Source organism: Eschscholzia californica, unplaced genomic scaffold (genome assembly GCF_041429995.1).
Source record: "Eschscholzia californica isolate CP2 unplaced genomic scaffold, dmEscCali1.0.p SCAF_4, whole genome shotgun sequence".
NCBI lineage: Eukaryota > Viridiplantae > Streptophyta > Magnoliopsida > Ranunculales > Papaveraceae > Eschscholzia > Eschscholzia californica.
In genome coordinates this window covers 16,303,465-16,328,204 of record NW_028238461.1, presented here as the reverse complement: position 1 = coordinate 16,328,204, position 24,740 = coordinate 16,303,465, and the positions used below count along the sequence as shown (strand labels likewise).

Here is a 24,740-nt window from a genome sequence, read left to right as displayed (position 1 = left end):
TAAGGTGACTGATTGTTCACGATCACGTTTTTTATACTAACATGTTTCATGTTTATTTTTTATTGTATTTTAGTAGCACTTCTATTTATAAATAATCGAGTTAATTAATTAAGGTAATAAAGTAAACACATTAAAAAAATATGTAATGTTACGCAAAAAAACTAAGGACCAAATTTTAGAGAGTGAATGATTACAAAAATTGCGTTATGCAACATATCAGATTTACAAAGAAATTAAGTCATGAAAAACACACGAGTTGTATAGTTTTACATGTAAAGTACCGAATTACAATGAGGTGATTTCAACAAAAAAAAAAAATTACAATGAGATGTGCTCTCTACTAATTTCCCATGGGCTTGAGTTTTGTTTTTTTTTTTATGAAATCCATGGGCTTGACTTATGCTTACTTAATATTGATGGTGGGTATATATGGGAAGTAGATTTCCTTTTAATAATGGGATTTGGAGTAGTGTTAAGGGGAGATCATCTTGGAGTTTGTTGGGGCATGTGCCCCATAGGCCTCTTGGTGGCCTCACCCCTACATGTCATGTATAAATGTAATGAGTCTTGAGTCCATATCAAAAACAAAAGATGCGTCGATAATAGAAAACATATTCTAAATTGATAAATTTTTCGCCAACAACCTTTGGTTGAAGTGGTAAGAGGTATAATCTTCCACTTCGGAGGTCAAGGGTTTGAGCCACGCCGACCATTCAAAAAAAAAAAGATTGATAAACTTTTTGACTAATCATGCAAAAATTAAACGCATTATAATTTAATAGCATTTATTTGCAAAATTATAAGAAGTCATGCCATTTTGCAAAAAATTATACTCATGCAGAACCCTTGGACAAAACAACATAGGACAAGGTTATATCTCATATACATGTTATATGTTTTACTATATTTGTACATTTTAAACGTTTAAGATTTGTATTGTGGGAATAATTTTACCCATTTTACCGTTACAAAATTGGAATTAATACTTCAATTTAACTTAAAATTCCCCTCTTATATTAAGAGATTTAGCTTTGATCCTTATATATTCAGTAAATAGCCTGTAATAAAATTAAACAAAAGGTTGTACAAGTTGATGATTCCCTTCTTGTTTGAAATTAAAAGATTTTAATTTCCGAATGATAAAGAAAAATTAATATTACACAGACAAAGAAGAATGGAGAAGATTAAACTTGAGTACGATTACCGCTAGATCTTGATTTGTTAGAAATTAAACTACATTGACTGTACTATTTACAAACTAAAATTAAACTACATTGACTGTCCTATTTACAAACCAAAATTAAACCGGCTAACTAGAATCACAACTAACATGATTCCCACTAACTTACACATTAACCTCACTAAAGAAAATAATTTACCAATAATTAACCTTGTAATTGATTTCTTTCTTACGGAAAAAGAATTTAACTCTCAAGTATCATTTTTTTTCAACTGAATGAATTTCATCATCTGTGTCTGAAATCCACCTCACATTTTCACTGCTTCTTCGAAAGCGATAGGATCACAATCTGTAAAAATAGAATACTTGCAAAATCCTCATCAGACCCGTCATTACCATTGCTTACAACATAGTCATTAAACTTTGATAACATAACTTGAATGTGAGTTGAACTAGGACTTAATTTCGAATTTGAATTATCATGATTATTGGGAGAAATATGTGTATTCTCAATTACTTGAGATTCTAAAGCTACTGTCTCATCATCAATATCAATTTTTATTTGATGATTTTGTTGAACAGAACAATCCCAGACTCCATCTTCATCATGTTTTACTTAGTAATCATCTTCTTCAATTCTACAAGCTAATAAAAGAGTTTCTCCCTCTTTACAGCGGCGAAGCCAGAAATTTTTATGTATGGGGGCACTTTTTAGTTAAAGTTAATGAAATAATTTCATAATATACGATCATGTAAGAATCAAAAAACAAATTCTCGACAAAATTTTATTTATAGGTAAGATATTTCATGTTAATTTTGACATATAACAAACTATACCTTTAAATTTTTTACCAATATGGTTCGGGGATCTTTCCTCCAACTCGATTCCTAAAAAATATTAAAACAGAAAAAAAAGGGAGAGGGAGATGAAGAGATAATGGTGAAGATTAAGATAAAACGACGGAGGAGGCGATGAAGATGAAGTGATCAAAATGGAAAAAAATATGAAAATAAAGTTTTCTTTCTAATAACATGTTTACTATGACAAATCTGACAAACGCATAGAAAAGACAATTTTTAATTACAAAATACAAGTCAAAGAAAAACCCGACAAGATTAAAATGTTAGAGGTCAGAAATTGAATTAGCCCACAAGAACCAAATTAAGCCCAACATGGTCTTCAAGGCTAAGTAGTAAAAACTCTAGAAAAATTTGTGATGTATGGGACTCGATCCCGTGACCTTAGTTATGTAACTTAAGACAATCAAGTCTTTAACCGTCTGAGCTAGGCGAAGATTTTGTTTGAGAGACGAAAAAAATACATATATAATAGGCTAGCTAATACAATATAGTATAAATGACCTTCATTAGGGTTGTGGGGGCACGTGCCCCTATGTGGGCCTGCCCATGTCTCTATACATCATCTTAAGCAAAGTTAGCATGCTCAGGATATTTCTACGAAACTCTGCGTTCTGATTTATAATGACCTCATTTTTATGGATTCCTTACATAGCTTTTTTCACTATTGGAACCACCATTTTCAGACATTGTCACTTTGCGTTGAAAAGCTTGTTCTATAGACCCTGTAACAGCTCTCTGGTTCATCCTATGTTCATGAGAACATTATTAATTCGTTACATTAACTTGCAGCTGACATAGTTGAGAGGTCATTTCATTCCTTCCTCAGTGCAGCAACAACATAGTCAAAACGACATGTCAATGATCTCATGATTTTCTCAATTACACTTAGATCTGTTAACTTTCCACCGTTAACCTGTAATTGATTAACAATAAATTCATTAAATTAACTTTTCGCATAGATTATATGAAGAGATTCGAATTCACCTCGTAAGGTCTGCAACTGTACATTTTTTACCTTCTCATCACCCTTATAGGATCTTTCCAACAAATCTCACACTTCTTTAGTTATTTCAGTTTTAGAGATTTTCTCAAAAACAATCTCATCAAAAATTTGATAGAGAAACACCAATGCCTTTCATTTTGATACACCATTGATAAAAAAAAATTCTCACAAAATCGCGGAAGCTGAAGTTGGATTGATCCGTTCATTTTGTAATTCAGTTAGTAATCACAAATATTCCTAGTTTGGACACCAAATGTTGGAAATTAAAATACTTTAGTTTCCGAATAATAAAGGAAAAATGACTTTGCAGAGACAAAGAAGAATTAAGAAGATTAAACTTAAATTTTAATACTCCAGTTCACTTGATTTTTTAGAAATTAAAATATAAATAGACTGACCTATCTATAGACCAAAATAAACCCTAATCACTACAAACATGATCCCCACTAACTTATCTACTAACCCCACTAAAAAATTAATTCACTATTAATTAACCCACTAATTACTTAACTAATCAGCTAATTCAATTTGAGTTTACATAAAATTAACACTTGTTACATGTTAGAGGGTTGTTCACTTCCCAAACAAGCTTAACCATATTTTTTTTTGTTGAACAAGCTTAACCATTTTGAAAAGAAAAGTTAATAAAAGAGTATGGGCCGTATCATTTGATCATCTTGGTGTGAAGTGAAAAATTATTTCTTCCAAGTTTGAAACCAATATTTGTACTAATATTTGGAGGGTTTTTTGGGCTTACCCCCTCGTCAGTAATTGGTAATTGAGTTTACCCCCCCTCAATAATGGGTAATTGAGCTTACCCCCTTGAACTTACTATTAGTGACAAAAGCACAAAGGCTATGTTTGGCGTACGTGAAATAATTGCCACTACCAAGAACAACTATTCTTCAATATGATTCATATTAGGGATTCTACCTCATTTTATTGTTTGTTTTGGTCAGGAAAATGATTAGTAAAGATCGATTTTGTTTATATATTATTTACTATCTGATTTTATTATCACATACCAAACATATCCTTAGTAGTTTTGACAAAAAATCTAAATTCAAGGGGGTAAGTTCAATTACCAATTACTTAAGGGGGTAAACTCAATTACCTATTAATTTTGAGGGGGTAAGCTCAAAAAACCCATATTTGGAGCATTGTAGTAAAGGTTATTTTTGGAAAAGGATCTCTAAAATAATATTCTTTTCTAATTTAGTTTATGCTTGAGGCCAATTATCTTATGGCATGTTTGGGAAATACAGTTTTCTACCGTTAGTTTCGCTTTTGGCAAATGTGACAATGAAATATTACAGGTGTTGCATTTGTGTCACATAGATTACAATATTTGTGAAATTAGCGTAAACTTGCTGGTCAAAGGGGACCTAAATTAATGACACAAGGTACAAATACTTTGTGGAGGGTAGAAGATCGCGTTGTTAAAACATTATTTGATGGACACCAACAATTTAGGTTTTGCGACTCCAAACATACGAGTAGACGAGTAGACGGGTAGAAATTGGGTGCCAGTAGACTTCCCAAAAGACGAGTGTAACGGTAAAGTCTAGGGGGATTGCAGTAGTGCCGCTGACTATCAATTTAGTGAACAAGTAGAGCACAGAAAGAGTAGGAAAACCCGAAAAAGAATACTTGAGGGATCAAAGTAGTATGATAGTGCGGCTCGACTCATCGAGTGGTCGGACTCAATTATACAAAGACAATCGTCTGCGTAGACTTGTAGTGTACTGGGACAACATAGCAACCTATTAGAGTGACTAAGGCACAGGCCAAGTAGCTCGAGGGATCGGGTTCCAGAAAGTTTGAACGAAGTAGAATAAAAGACTTCTAATTGAAGTTCTTTTGCTTTAGTGCTTTAGTCTAAGCCTGTCAATGGATATCCGAATATTCGACATCCGGTTCGCATCGTATTCGAATTTTAAAAAAAATATCCGAAATTTCGGATTCGAATACGGATTCGGATATTCCTTATCGGATATCGGATACACTCATATTCGATCTGATAAATATCCGTATTCGATAAGAAATATAAAAAATTAATAAAAATTTAAATTTATTCATAATAATATATAAAATGTATAGTTGAGATTTATTATTTAGATCTAATGGTTAAAAATTTAAAGAAAAAAATTTGAAATTTTGTTAAAGTTAGGATATCCGATATCCGTTATTATTATCGGATTCGGATTTCTAATATCCGTCGGATAATTATCGGATTCGGATATTCGGATAGTTTATCGGATTCGGATACGGATATGCTTATATCTGATCCGATAAGCTACCGTTTACGATAGTTGATTACCGGCCACGCCTAGAAAAGGCAGTTGTTGCCATGGGGCGTTTCTATTCCCGAACTTTGTAGTCTGGCAACTACAAGGCATGACACAGTTCAAAGTTGTGCTTGCCGTTTGTGTCGTGGTAACGGCTGGCTAGTGGGTTGTACGGGTTGGCCACCCTAACCTATATATTTGTCAGTTATATATGACTAACATCAAAAGAAGCGCATCTGGTGTAGTGGTATCATAGTACCCTCCCACGGTACTGACCAGGGTTCGATTCCCTGGATGCGCATTTTTTACCTTCTTTTTTTTTTCTCATCTTTCCAGGCAGGAAAAAGAAAAATAAAAGCCTCAAAATATAACTGATACTTGATTCACTCAGAAGATCTTAAACACTAACACTGAAAGCATTTTCTACAACAAAGTGATGTTCGTAATCTAACCGGGTGACTTTATAGTCAGTCACCCTTACAAATATTTCCACCGGTATTATTCTTACATTCTATATGGGTTTTTAGCCGCTCGTCTAGAAACTATTTTATTTTGTTTTTCTATGCCCCGATGACGCCATCAAAATAGCGACAGCTATGATAAACATCAACAACATACTCACAAGATATATGTATGTTTTCTTCGACGACTTTCTGTACTCTCCAAATAGAAGTATGCCCCAAAAGGTACTAACAAGTGGAAGTGCCTGAACAGCATCTGCTGCTGCATATCCTGCAGCTTGACCACCCATGAATTGAAGACCATTCCCAAACCCACACAAAATCCCAGCCAAAAGAGCCCACTTTCTTCCATTCCAGTCGTTCAAGTAAGCTTTGAAAGACGATCGGGGTAAGTTGAGTACAGGGTAGTAAAGGAAAGTGATGTTTAGAATGATCGCAATCAAAAAACAAGATGATGAGAAATAGAAAAACGCTGTGTATACGACTAAACGTGGAACCCCTTTGTGCATTGTCTTCCACTGGTCATTCGTAGCGAGGTTGAATGCGGGTGAAAAGAGTGAGAAACAACAACCGGCGAAGAATGTAATACCAAGTCCAATCAAAGTACTCTTTCCAAAGACCTGCAATTTAAAGGATCATTTTAAATCATACCCATATCACCCAAAGTGAAAGTTCCTTCAAAATTCAAAAAAGATATAGGCGGTTTTTTTATTTATTGTCTGAATATGACTCGCCTGAGGCTGACTTGTCTGAATCTGAGCCTTCTGAATTCGACTTCTTAGGTCGGAGTCAAAATAGCCATTTTAGTTTGAAACAATGATTTCTTGATCAAGACGGTTGAATAGTTATGAAATGTCTATTTGCCAATATATGAACACAAATCTACAATTTACGATAAATTGCCGAAGAAGTAACATAGTAGAAGAACGAACCTTGATTGCTCTCTTATTTTCAAGCTCTATGAGAAAGTCAGCAGTTCCTACTTTTGCTTTCTCCACAGGAATACTTCCATTCTCCGTATCCTTTTGTACATCTACCAAAGGCGAGTTTAAGAGACTATCTTTATCCCAATGTTCCCGAAATATATTCCAAATTATAATATTAGATAGAGAAAAACTTACTCACCTTTGTATTGAAAAGCATCCTTTGATCCCGAAATCTCAATGTCCCTGAAGTCAAATTCGAGTCTTATCGGTCTTAGAATAAAAATTATAAACACAAGTAAGGAATTCTATTGAAAAGGAAAGCAAGAAACAGGGTCCAAAAAGACATGAATCTAATGCGTTTAAACGTGTTGTCAAATTCCGTGATTACCCTTTTCCATCAGTATAACTATTTGAATATCTACTAAGCTTTCTTTCGTTATCAGCTGCATTTGATGAATGAACAAAAGATCCAAGAAAAACAGCAATTAGGAAGCAAGCAACTCCAGGGAAAAGAACCTCCGCTTTATTGATTCGATCATCTAAGAAGTAGTTCAATGTTGTACCTGTTTACATTCATGAAACAGCAAGATTCACCTTTTATTACAAACTACGGCAAATTTTTGAGAAAAGTAGTAAACATAATCTTGATATAGAAAACGAACGAAAAATTGAATTCTTGATAAGTATTTATAAGTGTAAGTTGGTTAGGGTAAGGCGTATACCGATGACTACTGTTATGCTTGCAGTTATCACCTCTGTTACCGAAAGCCCGACAAAGGCCCAAGCGTATTGTGTAGCAAGGTTGCCAAGGCTGAGAAATATTCCACCGGCCATCGCAAACAAAACACATGGCCAATTATCCTGTACAATCAACCAAATATAGATATGAAAATGATTAGAAGATTAATATAATCTAGTACACAATTGAATAACTTCAAATGAACAAAACTCAATAAGTTCATGGAATCTATATTAAACCTCAATAAGAAACTAATGAGATCAAACAATAAACTAATTCAATGACCATATAATTGAGCTTAAAACAAGATTAGAAAACTTACTTGGTATAGTTGAGTAATGAAATTTGGCATATCGGGTTTGCTATCGCCAATTTGCCCGAACGTTAAAGCGATTAATATAGCGGCGAGTAGATTAGTGATTGAGTAATCAAGGTAAGTATGTTGAGGAAGCCTACCCCTTCTCTCTAAGAGTGTTAGAATAGCTGGCCATGTACCCAAAAAGAGAAGAGCAAGCAACATACAAGCTATAGCCCCTCCCTTACTCTCAACCACATACATCTTCAATCCACTTCTTCACCAAAATCTCTTTTGTTGAGTGAAAAATCAAAGAAGGAAGCTATAGAAATCCTGCAAGAAGATAAGGTGCTCCTATACTTTATATGTGTGTGTATATATATATAATATAGATATATAGGTCTGACTATGAATCAATTTCATAAGATATGTCATTAGACTTACTCTCATGTAATGCCACCAAACAACTAGCATTAAATTGAGGAGACAAAAAAGACAAAGAAGTTATAAAGAAATGAAGAATTCAGCAATGATTTAATAAGTTCAATAAAAACAAGTTCAGATTGCTTAGTAATGGTTGTCACCAACTCAATTTAAGTCAATAAAAGCTGTAAACATTGAAATAGAATCTAGACAGAGAGAGAGATTTGATTAGTATGAATTGAGTATAGAACTTAAATACCATACTAATGATGGATTAAGAAAAACTAGACAGAGACAAGAGATTGATCTAAGAATTAAGGAAAGAACAAACTAACCTTACCCATACTAAGAACAAACCTCATCATATTCAAGAGACTTAAAAGGGGAAAAGAAACCCAGATCCAACTAAAATTGAAGAACCAAAATAATCAATTATTGGCCTAATCATATATGAGAGAGAGAGAGAGAGAATAAAATAAGCAAGCTGTGAATGCTCTTAACAATAGAAGAACAAAACCACAAACTTCAAACTCTTCAAGTAAGAAAGAGAAGTCAATAAAACATTGACTCAAAATCACACCAAAAATGCTTAGAAAACAAATTGAAGAAGAATTAAAACTTACCCAAGATTAGGAGTAGATCAGTGGGGGTGGACTTGACCTTGAGTTTATGTTTGGGTTGACTACCAGATTGATTCCCTTATGAACACATTATGCAAGATTGGAAGGCATGGGTTGTACCAGGAATCTTGAAACAACCAAGTGAGATTCCATGAATCTCACCTGTCTGCTGTCATCTTCCAATCCAGTTGGCTCTTTTGCTCTCTTTTTCTAAGTCAAATGCCTCCATTGATTTTAAAAATCAATGTTATATTATATTTCATTTTTTTAACAAACTAAAATTAAACAAGATTAACTACGGTCAATGTTTTGTGAAAACAAGAAAAGTTTTCGGGTGGAAAGTCAGATTTTTTTACGTCAGCATGGAATCGTTGGTCGGCATAGAGTGGTCGGAGTTTTTTTTTTTTCTCATCTTCATCTCTCTCTCACGCACAAACAACACACCTTTTCTCTCTCTCTCTCTCATTCTTCATTTTTCTGTGCTTTCCTTTCTCTTTAAGTTGCGGGGAAGGGAAGAGCCCCTTCGCCAGAAACCTTCGTCTGATTTTCCAGCCAAGTCGTGCGGTTCCGAAATGCAGATCCAGACGAGGGTTCTAAATTCTAACGAAAGGTTCTTCCCCTACACCGAAAAACAGATGAAAGAAAAAAGAAAAAAAAAGAGATGAGAGAAAAGAAAGAGGAGAGATGGAGGAGAATGGTGATGACGATGGGAGTTAGTGATGGAAGTGTTTTGAGAAATCGACTACAATCTAATGAAAGGGGCGTAAAGTCCTTAAAGCCCCGACAAATTTATTATATTATTTACTTTATATATTGCCTAAATTACATGAATAAATCTTGATGGCAAATTGCTTCCAGCGAGACTCTATCCCATGACATCATGGGCTTAAGAGGAGGTGTCCAACCGCTGCACCGACGGGTGGTGAATATTGATGGAAGTGTTCTTCAACAGACCGGAACTCCGGCGAAGGGAAACCCCTTCGCCGGAGTTTCTAGAGAGAGTGAAATATTTTTTTTTTTTTTTTGTGGTCGCCTCCGGCCGGCGACCTAATCGGAGAAGATAGAGGTGAGGTGGAGAGAGAGTGAGGTGGGTGGAGAGAGAGTGAGGTGGGTGGAGAGAGAGTGAGGTGAGGTGGGTGGAGAGAGAGTGAGGTGAGGTGGAGAGAGAGTGAGGTGAGGTGGAGAGAGAGGTGATGTGGAGAAGTATTGTGCTTTCCCCCTAAATAAAATTGTCAAACAAAATTGACCAATTTTGACCAAGTCTTCACACCCCGGAAACTATTTAGCTTTCCCCAAAGCGCTAGCCTTATTTTTTTATAAATAGGTTGTTTTATTTCTAAGAAGGACTATATTTTAAATTTTTTGAAAGACTTTTAGACAATATCTTTTATTGAAAAGGGATGTTTGTCCCATTCAGTATTTTTCCCTTCTGTTTTATTATATAGATTAATTGTACTGTAAAGTTAAATTACTTAAGTCTCATATTTTATCATACATTATCATGTAAAAATTTGATTGAGAAGTTTGATAGGTGCTCCCTATTACAGCTAAAGGGCTCCCTATGGTAGTCAATATACAGACAAATAAATGTCATACGTGAATAAAAAAATTCGAGTCAGGTGCAAGTCAACTATGATTGACTTAATTGACTTTTGTTTATTAAGGAACTCAACCATAAGGACCACACTAAAACGATAACTAATCTGAGGATTATAAACAAATGCAATAGATTAAAAATAAGAATCATAAAACAAATACAATAGATTAACAATAGAAAACCTAACTAATAGGCATTTTTTTCCCTTCTTTCATAGTTATTACAAGTAAACAACAACCTCCATCACCTCCCTATTTTTTTTCACACGACATTATTGATAAAAAATTTGTAGTTTGTCACGAATATCGGTAAATTTCTTATAGTTTCCCACGAAACACGAGCAGATCCCCTCCTACAAACCGAGCACATCTAGAGTTTCTAAATTTCCACAAATTAGTAAATCGGTCATGAATTGGCTTAGTTTCAAAGGTTTCACAACTAGAAACCGAGCTAATCTCTTCAACTTTGATGCTTTTGTTAAACAAACTAACATCTAATCAACGAGGCCAACTTTAATGGAAGAATTTCAACACAAAAAAAGAAAACTTTAATGGAAGAAGAAAGAATAACAAGGTGGCACATAAGGTATATGGAAGAAGATAAGGGTCCTTTAAATTAAAAACTCTAATTTTTAGATGCCACCTGTGAAATATATTAGACTACTGTCCTTTATAAATTTGTTGTCCGCATAAAATTTCTAATTTCTTGATTTGTCCATATAAAAATTTAGTCCACTTAGATATTTGTTTGTCCATATATTGGCCACCCTCCCGTAGGCAATTTTGTAGGGGTGGTTTTTGGGGGAAACGAACCTAATAGATTTTTCTTACGGAAAATAGTTGTGGTTAAAAAATCCTTCATACTAACTAAAAATAAGAAACTATTCAAAATTTCGCTCTTCATCTCCGATCATCCACTCTGACCAATACCACCTCCCACGGTCCCACCTATTCACCAAAACAAATAGATGGAAAGAGAGAAAAAAAAATAGAGACATGGAAGAAAGAGAAAAACAGGGGGAGAGAAATGATAAATAAAGGTGGCGATGGACGATAGTTGAAAGAAAAAGTTGTGGTGATGCACGATAGTGGTGATATTCGAAAAATGAGAGAACAAAGAGAAAGATTTGGAAAAATATATCTATTATAAATCGTCAACAATGACAATTTGCTGACAACCTTTACAAGCATGGAGAACAAATGATGGTCAGAATTGAGAGGAAAACGAAGCAAAAAAAATATCACCAAAAAATTTGTCCCCAAAAGGTTCTCTAGTTTTCCTGAAGTTGTAGCCTTTTTCTTAAAAGCATCCCAATTTGCGTGGCAGGAAAGGACAATGGATAATATTTCTTACCGAACAATGGAAAATCTATCATAGTATCATTCATGATTAAAGAAGAGTTCAGGAAAAAGAAAATAAGAACTCAAAGAGAATGAAAGACGAGAGACAAGAAAAAAAAAAGATTAAGAAGAAAAAGAGACTTCTCATTTAGATATGTTATCTGTAAAATGAAACAGCATACAAATTTAGCAGTTGGATGGAGGACCAAACTTATAGTTGGGACAATTCAAAAGTAAATTTGTAAAATTTACATAAAAGTAGATGATAAGTAAATACTTATCATTCTAATAAAATGGGTTCACTTTTTCATTTCTCATCTGAAGCTTCTTGCAAAGAATTTCGTAATCCTTCGACGAAAAAATATGTCTTGCTGTTTAGAACTTATTTTGTTTTCCTATGGCCCGATGACGCCATCAGAAGAGCGACAGCTGCGATAAACATGAACAGCATACTCACAAGAAATACGTATGTTTTGTTTGAAGACTTTCGATACTCTCCAAATATAAGTATTCCCCAAAAGGTACTCACCAGTGGAAGTGCCTGTATCATAAACAATTCAAATGAAGGTTATAATGTCAATGAAATCAAAAAGATTTAGAGAGTGAGAATGAGTGAAGTTAACCTGAACAGCATTTGCCGCTGCATATCCAGCGGCTTGACCACTCATGAATTGGAGACCATTTCCAAATCCACATAGTGTCCCAGCCAAAAGAGCCCACTGTCTGCCATTCCAATCATTCAGATAAGCTTTTAAAGACGACTTGGGTAAGTCAAGTACAGGGTAGTAGAGGAAGATGATGTTCAGGAAGACAGCAATCAAGAAACAAGACGATGCGAAATAGAAAAATGCAGTGTAGACAACTAAATGTGGAACCCCTTTGTTCATTGTCTTCCACTGATCATTTGTGGACAGGTTGAATGCAGGTGAAAAGAGGGAGTAGCAAAAACCAGCGAAGAATGTAATACAGAGTCCAATCAAAGTACTCTTGCCAAATACCTGCCATTTGAAGGGTCATCAGTAATCCCATATAGACAGTGGAAAGTGAACAATGGGTTTTTAACATAGTTGGATAGTAATGATATTTATGCAATGCTTATTTGCCGGTATGAACACAAACGGTTTTACAGTGAATCGGCAACCTAGTATATTAGAATAACGAACCTTGATTGCTCTTTTATTCTCAAGCTCTATGAGGAAGTCCGCGGTTCCTACTTTTGCTTTCTCTACCGCAATACTTCCATTCTCCGTATCCTTTTTTCCGTCTATCAATGGAAAATATAGAGTAAATCTTTATAATGATCTTCAACAAATAAAACTCAAATTACAACGATAGAGACCTAACGAGTTACTCACCTTTGTGTTGGAAAGCATCATTCGACCCTGAAATCTCAGTGTGCCTAACATCAAATATTGACTTATATCAGTCTAATGATCCAGTGTGGGTAACAAGATAATAATTAAATGAAGAATCACATATTTTCATTTCTTCAATCAACTGGATTATTAAAAGAAGAAAAAAAAGTGAAGTGGGATAAAAAGAACCCAAAATAGGAGGAAATTACTCTTGTCCAGCTATATAACCATTAGAATATCTAGTAAGCTTTTTCTCGTTATCAGTTGCATTCGAAGAATGAACAAAAGAGCCAAGACAAACTGCAATTAAGAAGCAAGCAACACCTGGGAAAAGAATATCGGCTTTGTTGATTCGATCATCTAAGAAGTAGTTTATTGTTGTACCTGTTACATTCATAACACGCCAAGAATGGCCTTTTATAACAATTTGGAGCAAGTTCCCAAAATGTACTACTAAACAAGCTAAAACTGAATTCATGGCAAGACTCGTCTTTTCTTTATATAAAAAGTAATAGCTAATGTCGTATAAGCAACAAACTGTTTAGGGAAAGACCTATACCAATGACAACAGCTATGCTGCATGAGATCACCTCTGTCACCGAGAGCCCAACAAAAGCCAAAGCGTATTGGGTAGCGAGGTTGCCAAGGCTGAGAAATACTCCTCCTGCCATTGCAAACAAAACACATGGCCAGTTTTCCTGTACAAGTAACCAGTAAAATGTATCATGGTTTAAGTGATTAATACACTCCAGTCCAGAGTTTACCAACAGGCAACAGGGTGTATTGATCGAAAAACAGTACTATGGCACAGCATAACCCGTTAGGGGCCTTGCCCAGTGGGTTCAATGGTGTGGCTGACACCGCAAGGTCCATTCTAAAACTTGTAACACAAATTACAATCTAGTAAACCAATCTGCCTGTCACAGTTGCCTACTTTTGGTACTCATCTAAACTTACAAAAAAAACAATAAATCTCTTTCTGGTTGGAGGAGTGACATTTGATACTAGATATAGAACTTACTTGGGAAAGCTGAGTAATAAAATTTTGCGTATTGAGTTTGCTACCGCCAATCTGGCCAAATGTTAAAGCGATTAATACAGCAGCGAGGAGATTAGTGATTGAGTAATCAAGATATGAATGTTGTGGGAGCCTACCCCTTCTCTCTTTTTTTGAAAAGTGAGAATAGCTGGCCATGTGCCCAATAACAGAAGGGAAAGTAATATGCAAGCTATGGTCCCTTCCTTGCTCTCGACCAGATACATCTTCAGTCCTGAACCAAAACTATCCGTCGAGTAAGAACAAGGAAGGGAAACCAGAGAAATTCTGCAAAAGATTAGTTGCTGCACTAATGTGTGTGTGTATATATACACACATATTGAGAGAGACGGAGAGAGAGAGAGAGACTAGCTGACTTTTGAATCTATTTCTAAACTAAACTTGGAAGACCTACTTGCTTATTAAGCATATACTAATGATTGATTAAGAGAAACAGATAGCATCTAGTGCCCCATAAAAAGAAAAAAGATAATAATTAATGGAGAAGCACATGCACCTCAAAATCTGTGAAAAATGAAAACAACAGTTTGGATTTAAGAATTAAGGGCAGAAATCTTACCATACTAAGAAGTAAGAACAAACTCATTCCCAGATACCCAAAAGGGGAAGAAACACATCCAAGTAAAATGATTGAATCCTAGATACTGAAAGTAATCCTTTAGTGGGCTAAGAAGAAAATTTAGTAGTGGGAGGGAAGATAACATAAGCAGCTTTGATTGAGGAAACAAAAAATAGACAAGTTAGACATTTTATCCACATACAAGTAGAAACTCTTTTAGTACAAATAAGTACAAACTCTTTTCAAATACTATAAATAGGAAAGTGAATCTATTAAATTTTCACTCAAAATCACACAAAAATGGTTACTCTGGTATAAAAACGCATAGAAAGAAGATACAAAATTTACTCAAGAGAATCAAAATTTCATGTCAGGTTGGGGTCAGGGTTGGAATGGCCTTTGAGTGATCTGTCTTGGTTGATCTTCAAATCTTGAAATACCTGTTGGGATTTTATTTATAGTTCTCACAGCAAGTGGGAATGGTTCACTTGCAAGACATACATTAATAAAAAAATGCTCCATATTTCTAGATATAGCAAACTGAGGAAAACCCGAAGTAGAAATAATCCCATGCGAGTTCTTAGGAGAAAATAGTCACTAACATGTGAGCTTGTTCTTTGATTGCTTTCTCATCACCTTAGGGAATAATTTAATGAAAAAATGGAATACGGAAAAATGATAAAATTCTTATAGTAATACCTTCTTAAGTTTCAAAAACGGAATCACAGAGACCCATTTCTAAGCAAGTAAAACAATATTATTACCTTTACATCAGAAAATCTCTGCATCTTAATCTTCCTATTAGGATTAAGAAGCCTCGGTTTCACTTCCTAACTACTACCAGGTCAGCTTTAAAACAATTTCATATCTTTCCGTCTTCCTCAAGGTGCAACTGCATTGATCGTTTTGCTTACTACAAAGTAATTTTATCGGAGTTAATGATAAATCAAATTTAAGACAACCATGACAATCTTTGGGGATCTGTTTCATTCGACTTCAATATGACATACCAATCACTAAATAGCTTGATGTTCCTCCATATTTTGTAATTGCTTCAAACTCTCAAGCAAAAAAACCCAGCTTAAATAGATAACCAAGTAAATTGGTTAATATCTCATGGTTGCACAAAACTATCCAACTGTTGATCACTAAAATAAAATAACCAAATTTTGTTGATTTACTTGATCAGAAGCAGCCATTTCTCATACAGATCTTTAAATAGAAAATGCATATCGTATTTATTGCATCTTTTCTAAATGCTTGAACTTCGTCTCCTTTTATGTCATCACATGGACAAATTCATAATTTATTATCTGGAACGTCCATATGTGGCGGCAGAATGAATCATATTTCACCATACAAGTCTTTCTGAAGCCTATATTTTTCACTCGGAGAATTCCGCTTGAAACCTTTGTAACCACCGTTTCTCTGCTGCGTTAAGAGTCCGAAAACAAAGCAAGATATCATCCGCTGAGACCAGCCCAATTTTTAAAAGCAACAAGTGACTCCATTTTCCTAAAGTTTCTCTTCCTTAATTTCGCAATTTTGAGTTTCTTATGGGTTTCCATGAATGCCTGCTTATATCTCCACTTATCCACAAAGATCCTCATCTCTTGAGCTTTCTCCACAACTTGCATCACTGCATCAAAGAAACCACCTTTAACCAAAGCATATAAAAAAGCATCCACCAAGCTGTGCTCGAATTTGAGTGCATTCCCCTCATTGTTAATTGAAACCCGTTTTCTGACCTCCGTCCACAAGAGCAAAACACTAAAATATTTCTCTATGGCTGCATAGCCATTGATTAGAGACAAATACGTCTGATCATTTGGTTCAAACCGTAAGAAAATCATCCTTCTGAAAGTTCTTCTTGCATCTTCCAGTCGCCCAACTTTACAGAACGCATGTAAAATTGAGTTCCAATCATGGGTTCCTATTTTCACACGTGGGTCTTCTACAACTTCGTCTAAGAAAGCAGCCATTAACTCAGGCCGATGATTCTCCGTCAAACCTGTCATTATAGTAAGATAACTTGCTTGCAAGTCAGATATTCCTACTTCTCTCATGTCCCTAAACAGAGAAAATGCAGATTGAAAATCTTGATTAGCCATGGAAGCTTCAATTAGAGCATCATAACTACCGGCATCTAACTGTAATCCAGAAGAGGTTATTTCTGTTACTAACAGTGCAGCCTCAGTTGTTCGATGCTCTTTACAGTAAGCTCTCAAAATCGAAGCATAGACACCTATCCCAATAGAAATTCCTCCCGCATTCATTTCATCAAGAACGCTATGAGCTTTATCTAACAACCCAAGATTAACACATGCATTTACAACGCCAAACCCCGCAGATTCTTCAATCCCAACTGAAGGAGACTCCAACTTTTGAGCTTCGCTAATCAACTTAGCCAAATCCATGATACTTCCATTGTTAAGAAAACCCTTCACAACCTCGCAATAAGTTGCTCCACCAAAATTCAAACTTTTCCCATCTCCCTCTCGCAAAGTACGCAGAATAATCTCAGTAACTGATTCTAATTGGCCAGATTTAACATACCCACTAATCAAACTACTATAAAACACTGTTCTAATTGAAAATCCAAATCCATCCATCAATATCTCTAATTCCCTTATCTTGTGTTGAAGTCCATTTAGGGCATATAAGTAGGCAAGGAACGTAAAGCTCGTTTCGTCAGGCCTCACACCCAAATCAGACATTGTTTCTAAAACTTTTTCGGCATCATCAACAGACCCAAGTTCATAACAACAACCTTCTAAAGCAGCATTGCAAGCATCAATATCAGGTTTCATAAAATCCAATTTCTCATCCAAAGAAATCCTACAATTTTCATTAAAAACCCTCAAAAAGGAAACAAAACTACCATTTTTCCTACTAATTTCAATCAGTACATTTCCCCAAAGGCTAAAAGGTGGGAAAAATCTGTTCTTGAACATGGATTTGATCAGAGAAAAAGCAGGAGCAGCAGTATTTGCATTTTTCATGGAATTTAAAAGGGTTCCAATAGTATCAAAAGTAAGTATATCTGGGTTCTTCTCTAATAGAAATATAACAGAAGCAAAAGCTCTCTTGAGATTATGAACATCTTTAAGAGAAGACAAATGGGCAACGAGAGAGTTTGAGAGATGCTTACTTGGGAAATTAGAATTGCTAGTGAGTATCTTGAAGGATTTCCATGCCTCATCGGTGTTTTGATTATCAAGTGAGATTTGAAGATTGGATTCTAAGGCAGCTTTGTTATCTAGGGTTAGGGTTTTAGGAGTTGAATTAAGGGGTTTTGAGGGTTCTTCTTGAGTAGTCCTTTTTAGGGCAAAAATTGAGGGTTGAAGGAATGAATAGAGAGTTGGAATCTCAGGGGTTGAAGAACAATTTCTAAATTGTGAGTGGATCAGTGTGATTGCTCCTCTTCTCCACATATTTTTTTGGTGGATTTGGTCTTTCTTCTCTCTCTGGTTTTAGTACTGAAATCAGAAATTTCATATTGGTGACTCCATTTTTTTGTTAGCTTCCATTCTGAATGAGTCGAAAATGTGGGCCGAATATATCCCACTTCTGTGACAGGCCCGAAATGTGGTCTTGGGCCGGACCGACTCATTAAAGAATGTTAGAATGCTATGGGTTGACCCGCTTAGTGGGCTACACTTGATTAAGGTGTGCTTTGCCAACTAAAAGTATAAGTATTTGCCAACAACTGGTAACTCAGTTGGTAAGTGCATATACTCCGCAATGAGGAGGTCCCAGGTTCGATCTTATGGAAGGACAAATTCATGATTATTGAACTTGGGTATAATTAAAGTAATTTATATGCACGTTAGGTCATTTAATTTCGGCAGTTATCGTGCTTATCACATCGTATCGATGTATAATTGTAATAACCATTATAGTCAATATCCAAAAAAAAAAAGTATAAGTATTTCTATTTGTAGTAGAAGTACTTTTACTTCAAAAAAGTAAGAACTTATCAAAAGTCTGTTCGGCAAAGATGTTTTTAAATAAAAAAAGGCCAAAAAAATCAGTTTGAAATGTAATTTACTAGTTTATTTTTATTTTTCTCATAGAGATACTTTATTGTATTTGAATTTATTTATATTTTCACGATTACTCTTGTGAAAGAGGTATTGATAGCAGTGGTAGTGATGGCGCCTTGTGGTGGTGGAGGAGGTATGACGTTGGCAGAAGTGGTGGTGGAATGGGAGTGGTTGAGGTGTTATGGTGGTGGTTATGGTGTAATGATGGTGGCGGCGGTGGTGATAGGGGTTTAATGATGGTGGAGGTGGTGGTTGAGATACGATGGCGGTGGTGGTTGGGGCATGGCGGTTGTGGTAATGGAGGAGGTGTGGTGGTGGTGGTTAAAGCGTGGTTGTGGCGGTTGAGGTGTTCGATATGAGTTACTTAACTTTAAGGTCAAAAGCTAAAAAACTAAGGTGCCGTCTAGCAACGCTAAAATAAATTATTTTTTGCTTATTTAAGTAGAAAAGTCGAAAAGTTTGTTTGGTACGCAAAAATTATCGACTTCATTTAAGTTACAATTTGACTTTCTTTTAAAGTTAAAATTTTAAGCTTCTGACTTCAAAGTAAAGTAACTTTTTTTTTAGACATACATGAATTTTACTTGACGATATTTTTCTTTTGTCTATCTCTGCTCCATTACCACAACTAAACTTCTACCATACCATTCTACCCCCACCACCACCACAAGTATTGCACCTCCCCCCACCACCCTACTGAAGGAGTTGAAGGAGATGTCCTTCGACCAAGGTGACAATACGAACAATTTTTCGGATAGGACAATTGATGTGGAAGATCATCAAGTCCGATTGATTTAGGGATCGTAGAGTTGTAGCTAGAGACCAACTACGATCGTCGAATTACGAAGTAATTCGCGGCTAACTTCGATCGGATCCTACAACGGGTTACACATAAGAGTGACAAATTGATCTAGGATATGACTAGTGGGAGTGAGATATAATCATGGGAGTGTCCCATAAACATATCTCATAGGCCTAAAAAGGAATTAGGCAAAGATAGTACAAAAAGGCCAAAAACAGGGTTTTTGGGCCTTAGCCGATTCGGGCACTTCTAGGGCTCGGATTGGGCTGATTTTTGGAGGGACGTTTCCTTATGTTATGAACATTAAATCTGCCAATTTTGGCTGGGTTTGGACGTCATCTCCTTAGGGAATTGAGAAAATACCAATAGTTGCTATTTTCGACTATTTCCCTAAATCTTATTCTAAATGGTGTTTTAGGAAACCTAAAAGGAGGTGGATTCTTATTAGGGTTCTATATAAACACTCTTAGGGCAGAGAATAAGTGTGGAATTTCTCTCTAAGCTTTCTTACTCTACCACATCAAGTAGAGAGGAGAAAGTGAGCTAATTCCCATTACTATCAATCTAGTCAAAGAAGAAGGTGTTCTTCTTTTCCAACCACCATTGGTGTGCTAGCTATACAACAAGGTGGGAGATCAAATTGATTGCTCGTGTCCCAAGTAGAGGAGCTACACTTGAAGCTCTTGGTCTTCTTCAATCAATTCAACTAGTTCGAGGGAAAAGCGATTAAGGTAATCTACTATCTCCATTAGATTAATTACTAGTTTTGCATGTGATCCTGGGAATACTAGTGTAGACATTAGATGTCATATTTTCGCTATAAACACTAGTAGAAGGGTGTAAATCCCTACAGTGGCGTCAGAGCCTCTTGCTATTAACTAGTTTTTGCTAAGAATCGAACTAATTCATATGCTTGATAGTTTAAAAATTGAGTTTATAAAAGTATTTTAAAAGGTGTTTTAAAAGGTATTTTTAACTCATAATTTGATAGGATTCAATAAATTTTCAAATTGAGAATCACATTGATGATTAAAAGTGTTTTAAAAGTCTCAATTTGATTGAATTTCAAACTAATCCATGCTTGATTAAATTGATAGTTATGTTTAAAAAGATTTTAAAACATAAAATTTGATTAATTTTGAATTGGATTCAAAGATTTTTCAAAATTGATTTTAAAATTGTTCTTTGAAAAATTTCAAAAACCTAGATTTTGATCCAAAATTGGTTTGATTAAGAGTTGTTTTTAAGTTTTGGAAACTTTTGAAAAACAAAATTTTGGAATTTTAGAATTTTAGAAGTGTTCTAAAAAGAGTAGTTTTGACTTTAGGAAGCTCTCAAAACAAATTTGGAAAAATTTAAAAGTTTCTAAAAGTTTTAAAAAAAATTTTAGAAGTGTTCTAAAAGGAATTTCAAAAATTTAAGAAAAGTTTTAAAATTGGAAAATAGCAACTTAGAGTTGCATAAGAAAAAAAAAAAATTTATTTTTTTCTTTTTGGAAACTAGGGTTTTGAAAAACCCTAGTGTCCGGCCAGGAAGCTTCCTGGCCGGACCAGAAGCTCCTGGATGCGTCCTCTGGACGCGTCCAGAGCAGCTGCTGAGATGCGTCTTGAAGACGCGACCAGCAGCTGCGACAGAAGCTTCTGGACGCGTCTTTGAGACGCGTCCAGAGCAGCTACTAAGGACGCGTCTTGAAGACGCGCTGCTTCCTGGACGCGTCTAGGACGCGTCCAGAGCACTCGACCAGACGCATCTTGGAGACGCGCCTGGGAGGTTCTGGGTGTCTCGGACTAGTCCGAGACACCTAGTGCTGGTCCGGTCCAGTACCAGACACGTCTAGGACGCGTCTGGTACATGGACTAGCGTCCTGGCTCCGGCCAGGACGAGACCAGGCCTTGATAGGCCTCGACCAGGACATGCCGGCCCTATGGGCCGTGCTATGTCCGGACCTTGTCCGAGCCCTTTTTGGGCTTGGGCCGGGACTTGTTTAGGACTTGTCCCGGGCTTTTTCGAGGCTTTTCGGACCACGAAAAGGGACCATCATTCGAGTGGGAGTTTTTGCCAAAAATTTTTCCGATTCCAACCAAATAATTCCAAAATCAATCCGGGCCATCCAATAGCCCAAAACGGATTTCTCTTTAAATTGATTTATGAAATCATTAAGAATCGAACCAATATTTTTTCCGAAATTGACCCGGGCTTTCTCGAGCCCAAAACGGAGTTTTTCTTAAAGATGATTTTAGAAATCATAAAAGATAAAACCGGAAAGCACCACTAGTAGAATTCTTCGAATTTAGACTTAAGGTCCGTAATGTGACATGTGATGTCAACAAAAGTATCTCCCAAGATAATCATGCATATATAATTCTTAGCCTTGATATATTATATGATTGCATGTGATGTGAATGCGGGAAACTAGTATGGCCATAGATTTATTTCTTTATTCTTGTTTTAAGCACGGATGGGTGCATGCTTTGTAATTAATTTTAATTTCAAGTTTATACGATCTGCTAATCGTTAGAATCTTGTAATTAGAGTTTAGGGTCTATGAGTCCATTGAAGAAACTCGAGGATGAAATCCAAAGGCGAGTGGGAGAAATCAATGGAGGTTCAAAGATGGCGATCTAAGACGAACCAAAAGGCGAAACAAGAAGAAAACCAAGGATGATTAGATCTTCTAGGTTAGGGGCCATACTAGGATCCATGTCTGCTTGATTTACTTTCTCGCGCGCATTTACTTACTTATTTACGCTTTATGTCGTGGATGTTAGTTAGGCTAAATAGTTCACTATAACAAACGCCAGACTAGCGTAAAAGTCTCCAAAAGTAATCTTGAGTAATCGCCTATCCAGATTAAGACACTCGTTGCGCCCTTGTTCGAGGAAGGTGGGTCGGCCTTCGCAGAGTACCTCCTCTACCTTGGGACAATGCGGGTAGGTCTATAGAAGAGGCCTACACGTCTAAATGGTTCTACTCAACGAGATCAGCAAGAGAGTCTTGGATACTCGAGGCAAAAGGATAGATTAGTCATTCATTAATGAAATCTATCAACCAAGAGTCATAAGGTATGATCAGTGAAGTAGTTCGCTCACCCGGAACGACGGAGTCAAAGGGTAGGGCCTTCGTCCGCTTTACTTCGAAGAACTGGGGTCTTGGAATCACTTATTCAATCGGGGACGATTTTATATTGAATAATGTGGGAAAACTAATGTTTTTCAAAAACGATAACGAGTTTTAAAACTTTGCCATTTCTTTTATGTAGTTCAAAGATGACAAAAGATATTTTCAACTTCCGCTCACTTCTCGACAAGGAGAAGCTGAATGAGCACAACTTCCTTGACTGGGAAAGGAACCTAGGAATAGTTCTCAGGATGGAAGGAAAGCAACATGTACTAGAAACTCCAATTCCTGTATTGGATGATAATTCGACTAAAGAAGAGATAGATGAAGAAAGGAGTGTGCGGAAAAAGGCAGAGCCCGTAACTTGCTTAATGCTAGCAACCATGGAACCGACTCCGCAAGAGCAGTTCATAGACATGGATGCTTACTCCATGATGCGACAACTTCGGGAAATGTTCCAGAAACAGTCGAGATTGAAGAGGTTTGAAACCTCTAAAGCAATTATGGACATGCACCTTGAAAAGGGAAAACCAGTTGGGCCTCATGTTCGCCAAATGATCAGGCTCATAGGCAAGCTGGCTAAACTAGGTTTCCCTTATAGCCAACAAACGGCTACCGACACTATCCTTCACTCCCTCCATAGTGGTTTTAATCAGTTTAAGATGAACTACAACATGAATGGATGGGATAAAACGTTGGAGGAACTTCATTCTATGCTTCTAACAGCCGAAAAGGACGTCGCTATAGTGGAGACTAAGAAGGACGTTCTTATGGTACAAAAGGACAAAGGGTTCAAGAAAGGTGGAAAACAGAAGAAGAAAACCGCGTCAAAAGGTAAAAGCAAACGAATTGCCAAACCTAAAGACAAAGGTCCTCCTCCTGACACCAAATGTTTCTACTGTGATGGCAAGGGCCACTGGAAAAGAAACTGCCCTAAGTTCTTGGAGGACAAAAAGAATGGAACAGTAGCTTCCAATTCAGGTATAAACAGTTAACTTATCAAATACTGAAAATTCCCAAACCTTGGTATATGATACCTAAAATTGCCCTTTCATTGTGAATGTACAGGCGCAGCTGGGAACTGAGTATTTGGCTAAGGAAGACAAGATCCAAGAGGGAGCAGAAGCCTCGACTGCTAAGGATGCTGAAAGGGATCGAAGTCTACTTTAGGCACTATTCTAGATTAATCGTTTTCTAGTTTTTTAACATCATCTCTGTACTAAGTATTATGGAGAATCAATAAAGAACTTTATTTCTAAATTGAGATGTTAATAAGTGCTAAATTTAACAAACTATACCAAAAGATTCTAAAATTGGTCAAAAACCTATAAGATAGGTTCATCCCAATCGGAAAGGGATGAGGACAACAAGTCCACTATAACCAAAACATGAATCAAACTGACAAGAAAGAAAGCCTTGAGTCAAAAACAGAGATTGATCTTCAAACGTACTTCTAACCTATCCATATTTGGAGTGTCCAAAAGGATTAAGATGAAGAACACGAATCAAACTCTATCCTCCAAAATCCATTTAGTCTAGACATAGCTTCTCACAAAACTACCAAAATTCCGTCTAACAGCTAAGCTTGTAAAAGCATTACAAAACTAGCTAATATCTGACGCAATTTCTTTTAAAATAAATTTGGGCTTCTTCCATAACCAATCAAGAGAACAAAGTGTTTGTTGCTCATGATAGTATTCTTCTAATAATTAGCACACCTGGTCGTCTGGGAGAAAAACACTAATTATTACAAGAATAAGTGGGAGAAAAGTACAAGTCGATTTAATTCGATCATGAGAAAAATCATGGAGGGTCATGAAGAACAATCATGAAACTTGTACAAGACGATTAAAGTCGACCAAGAGCAACAAACTGCGGCTCCTCGGAAAAGGAAAGGTTAAAGATATGATCTTATAAACCCACCGCACAAAAGCGAATGTCATTCGCCGGAGAACTCTCAAAACAAGTGAAAGTGTCTCTAAAGGAATATCTTAAAGTAATTGAGAAAATTCCAAATTGTTGTTCAAAAGCCCTAAAAGGTCAAATCTCAAAGACACAGAAAATAAAGGTT

At 36.1% G+C, this 24,740-nt stretch overlaps 3 protein-coding genes and 1 non-coding gene across 13 annotated transcripts; 1 reads left to right on the top strand and 3 right to left on the bottom strand.

The window, feature by feature from the left end:
- The first annotated feature begins 5,562 nt into the window (after positions 1–5,562).
- TRNAG-CCC (transfer RNA glycine (anticodon CCC)) lies at positions 5,563–5,633 on the top strand. Its single transcript has one exon. It is a non-coding gene; the product is annotated as a tRNA-Gly (tRNA).
- An 81-nt stretch (positions 5,634–5,714) lies between these two features.
- LOC147543206 (ureide permease 1-like) lies at positions 5,715–9,498 on the bottom strand. Of its 4 annotated transcripts, none has more exons than XM_086632434.1 (7): positions 8,800–9,498; positions 7,781–8,086; positions 7,442–7,580; positions 7,108–7,282; positions 6,919–6,962; positions 6,726–6,826; positions 5,715–6,413 (listed from the first exon to the last, which is right to left on the bottom strand). In XM_086632434.1, the coding sequence occupies exons 2-7, from the start codon at positions 8,015–8,017 to the stop codon at positions 5,880–5,882; spliced, it is 1,230 nt and encodes a 409-aa protein (XP_086488560.1). In that variant the 5' UTR covers positions 8,018–8,086; positions 8,800–9,498; the 3' UTR covers positions 5,715–5,879. The 4 variants fall into 4 exon arrangements, with proteins under 4 accessions (XP_086488560.1, XP_086488564.1, XP_086488561.1 ...); XM_086632438.1 differs by having other exon boundaries at positions 8,198–9,260; XM_086632435.1 differs by lacking the exon at positions 8,800–9,498 and adding an exon at positions 8,512–8,716.
- Positions 9,499–11,856: 2,358 nt separating this feature from the next.
- Positions 11,857–18,237, bottom strand: LOC147543204 (ureide permease 2-like). Of its 7 annotated transcripts, XM_086632428.1 has the most exons (10): positions 17,856–18,214; positions 15,469–17,542; positions 14,244–14,359; positions 14,110–14,160; positions 13,648–13,786; positions 13,298–13,472; positions 13,089–13,132; positions 12,897–12,997; positions 12,357–12,731; positions 11,857–12,274 (listed from the first exon to the last, which is right to left on the bottom strand). In XM_086632428.1, the coding sequence occupies exons 3-10, from the start codon at positions 14,349–14,351 to the stop codon at positions 12,116–12,118; spliced, it is 1,152 nt and encodes a 383-aa protein (XP_086488554.1). In that variant the 5' UTR covers positions 14,352–14,359; positions 15,469–17,542; positions 17,856–18,214; the 3' UTR covers positions 11,857–12,115. The 7 variants fall into 7 exon arrangements, with proteins under 7 accessions (XP_086488554.1, XP_086488553.1, XP_086488558.1 ...); XM_086632427.1 differs by having other exon boundaries at positions 15,469–18,237; XM_086632432.1 differs by having other exon boundaries at positions 12,897–12,977; positions 13,413–13,472; positions 15,469–18,237.
- Positions 15,290–18,138, bottom strand: LOC147543205 (Pentatricopeptide repeat (PPR) superfamily protein). The gene has a single exon (XM_086632425.1). The coding sequence runs from the start codon at positions 18,136–18,138 to the stop codon at positions 16,168–16,170; it is 1,971 nt and encodes a 656-aa protein (XP_086488551.1). The 3' UTR covers positions 15,290–16,167.
- Positions 18,238–24,740: the final 6,503 nt, after the last annotated feature.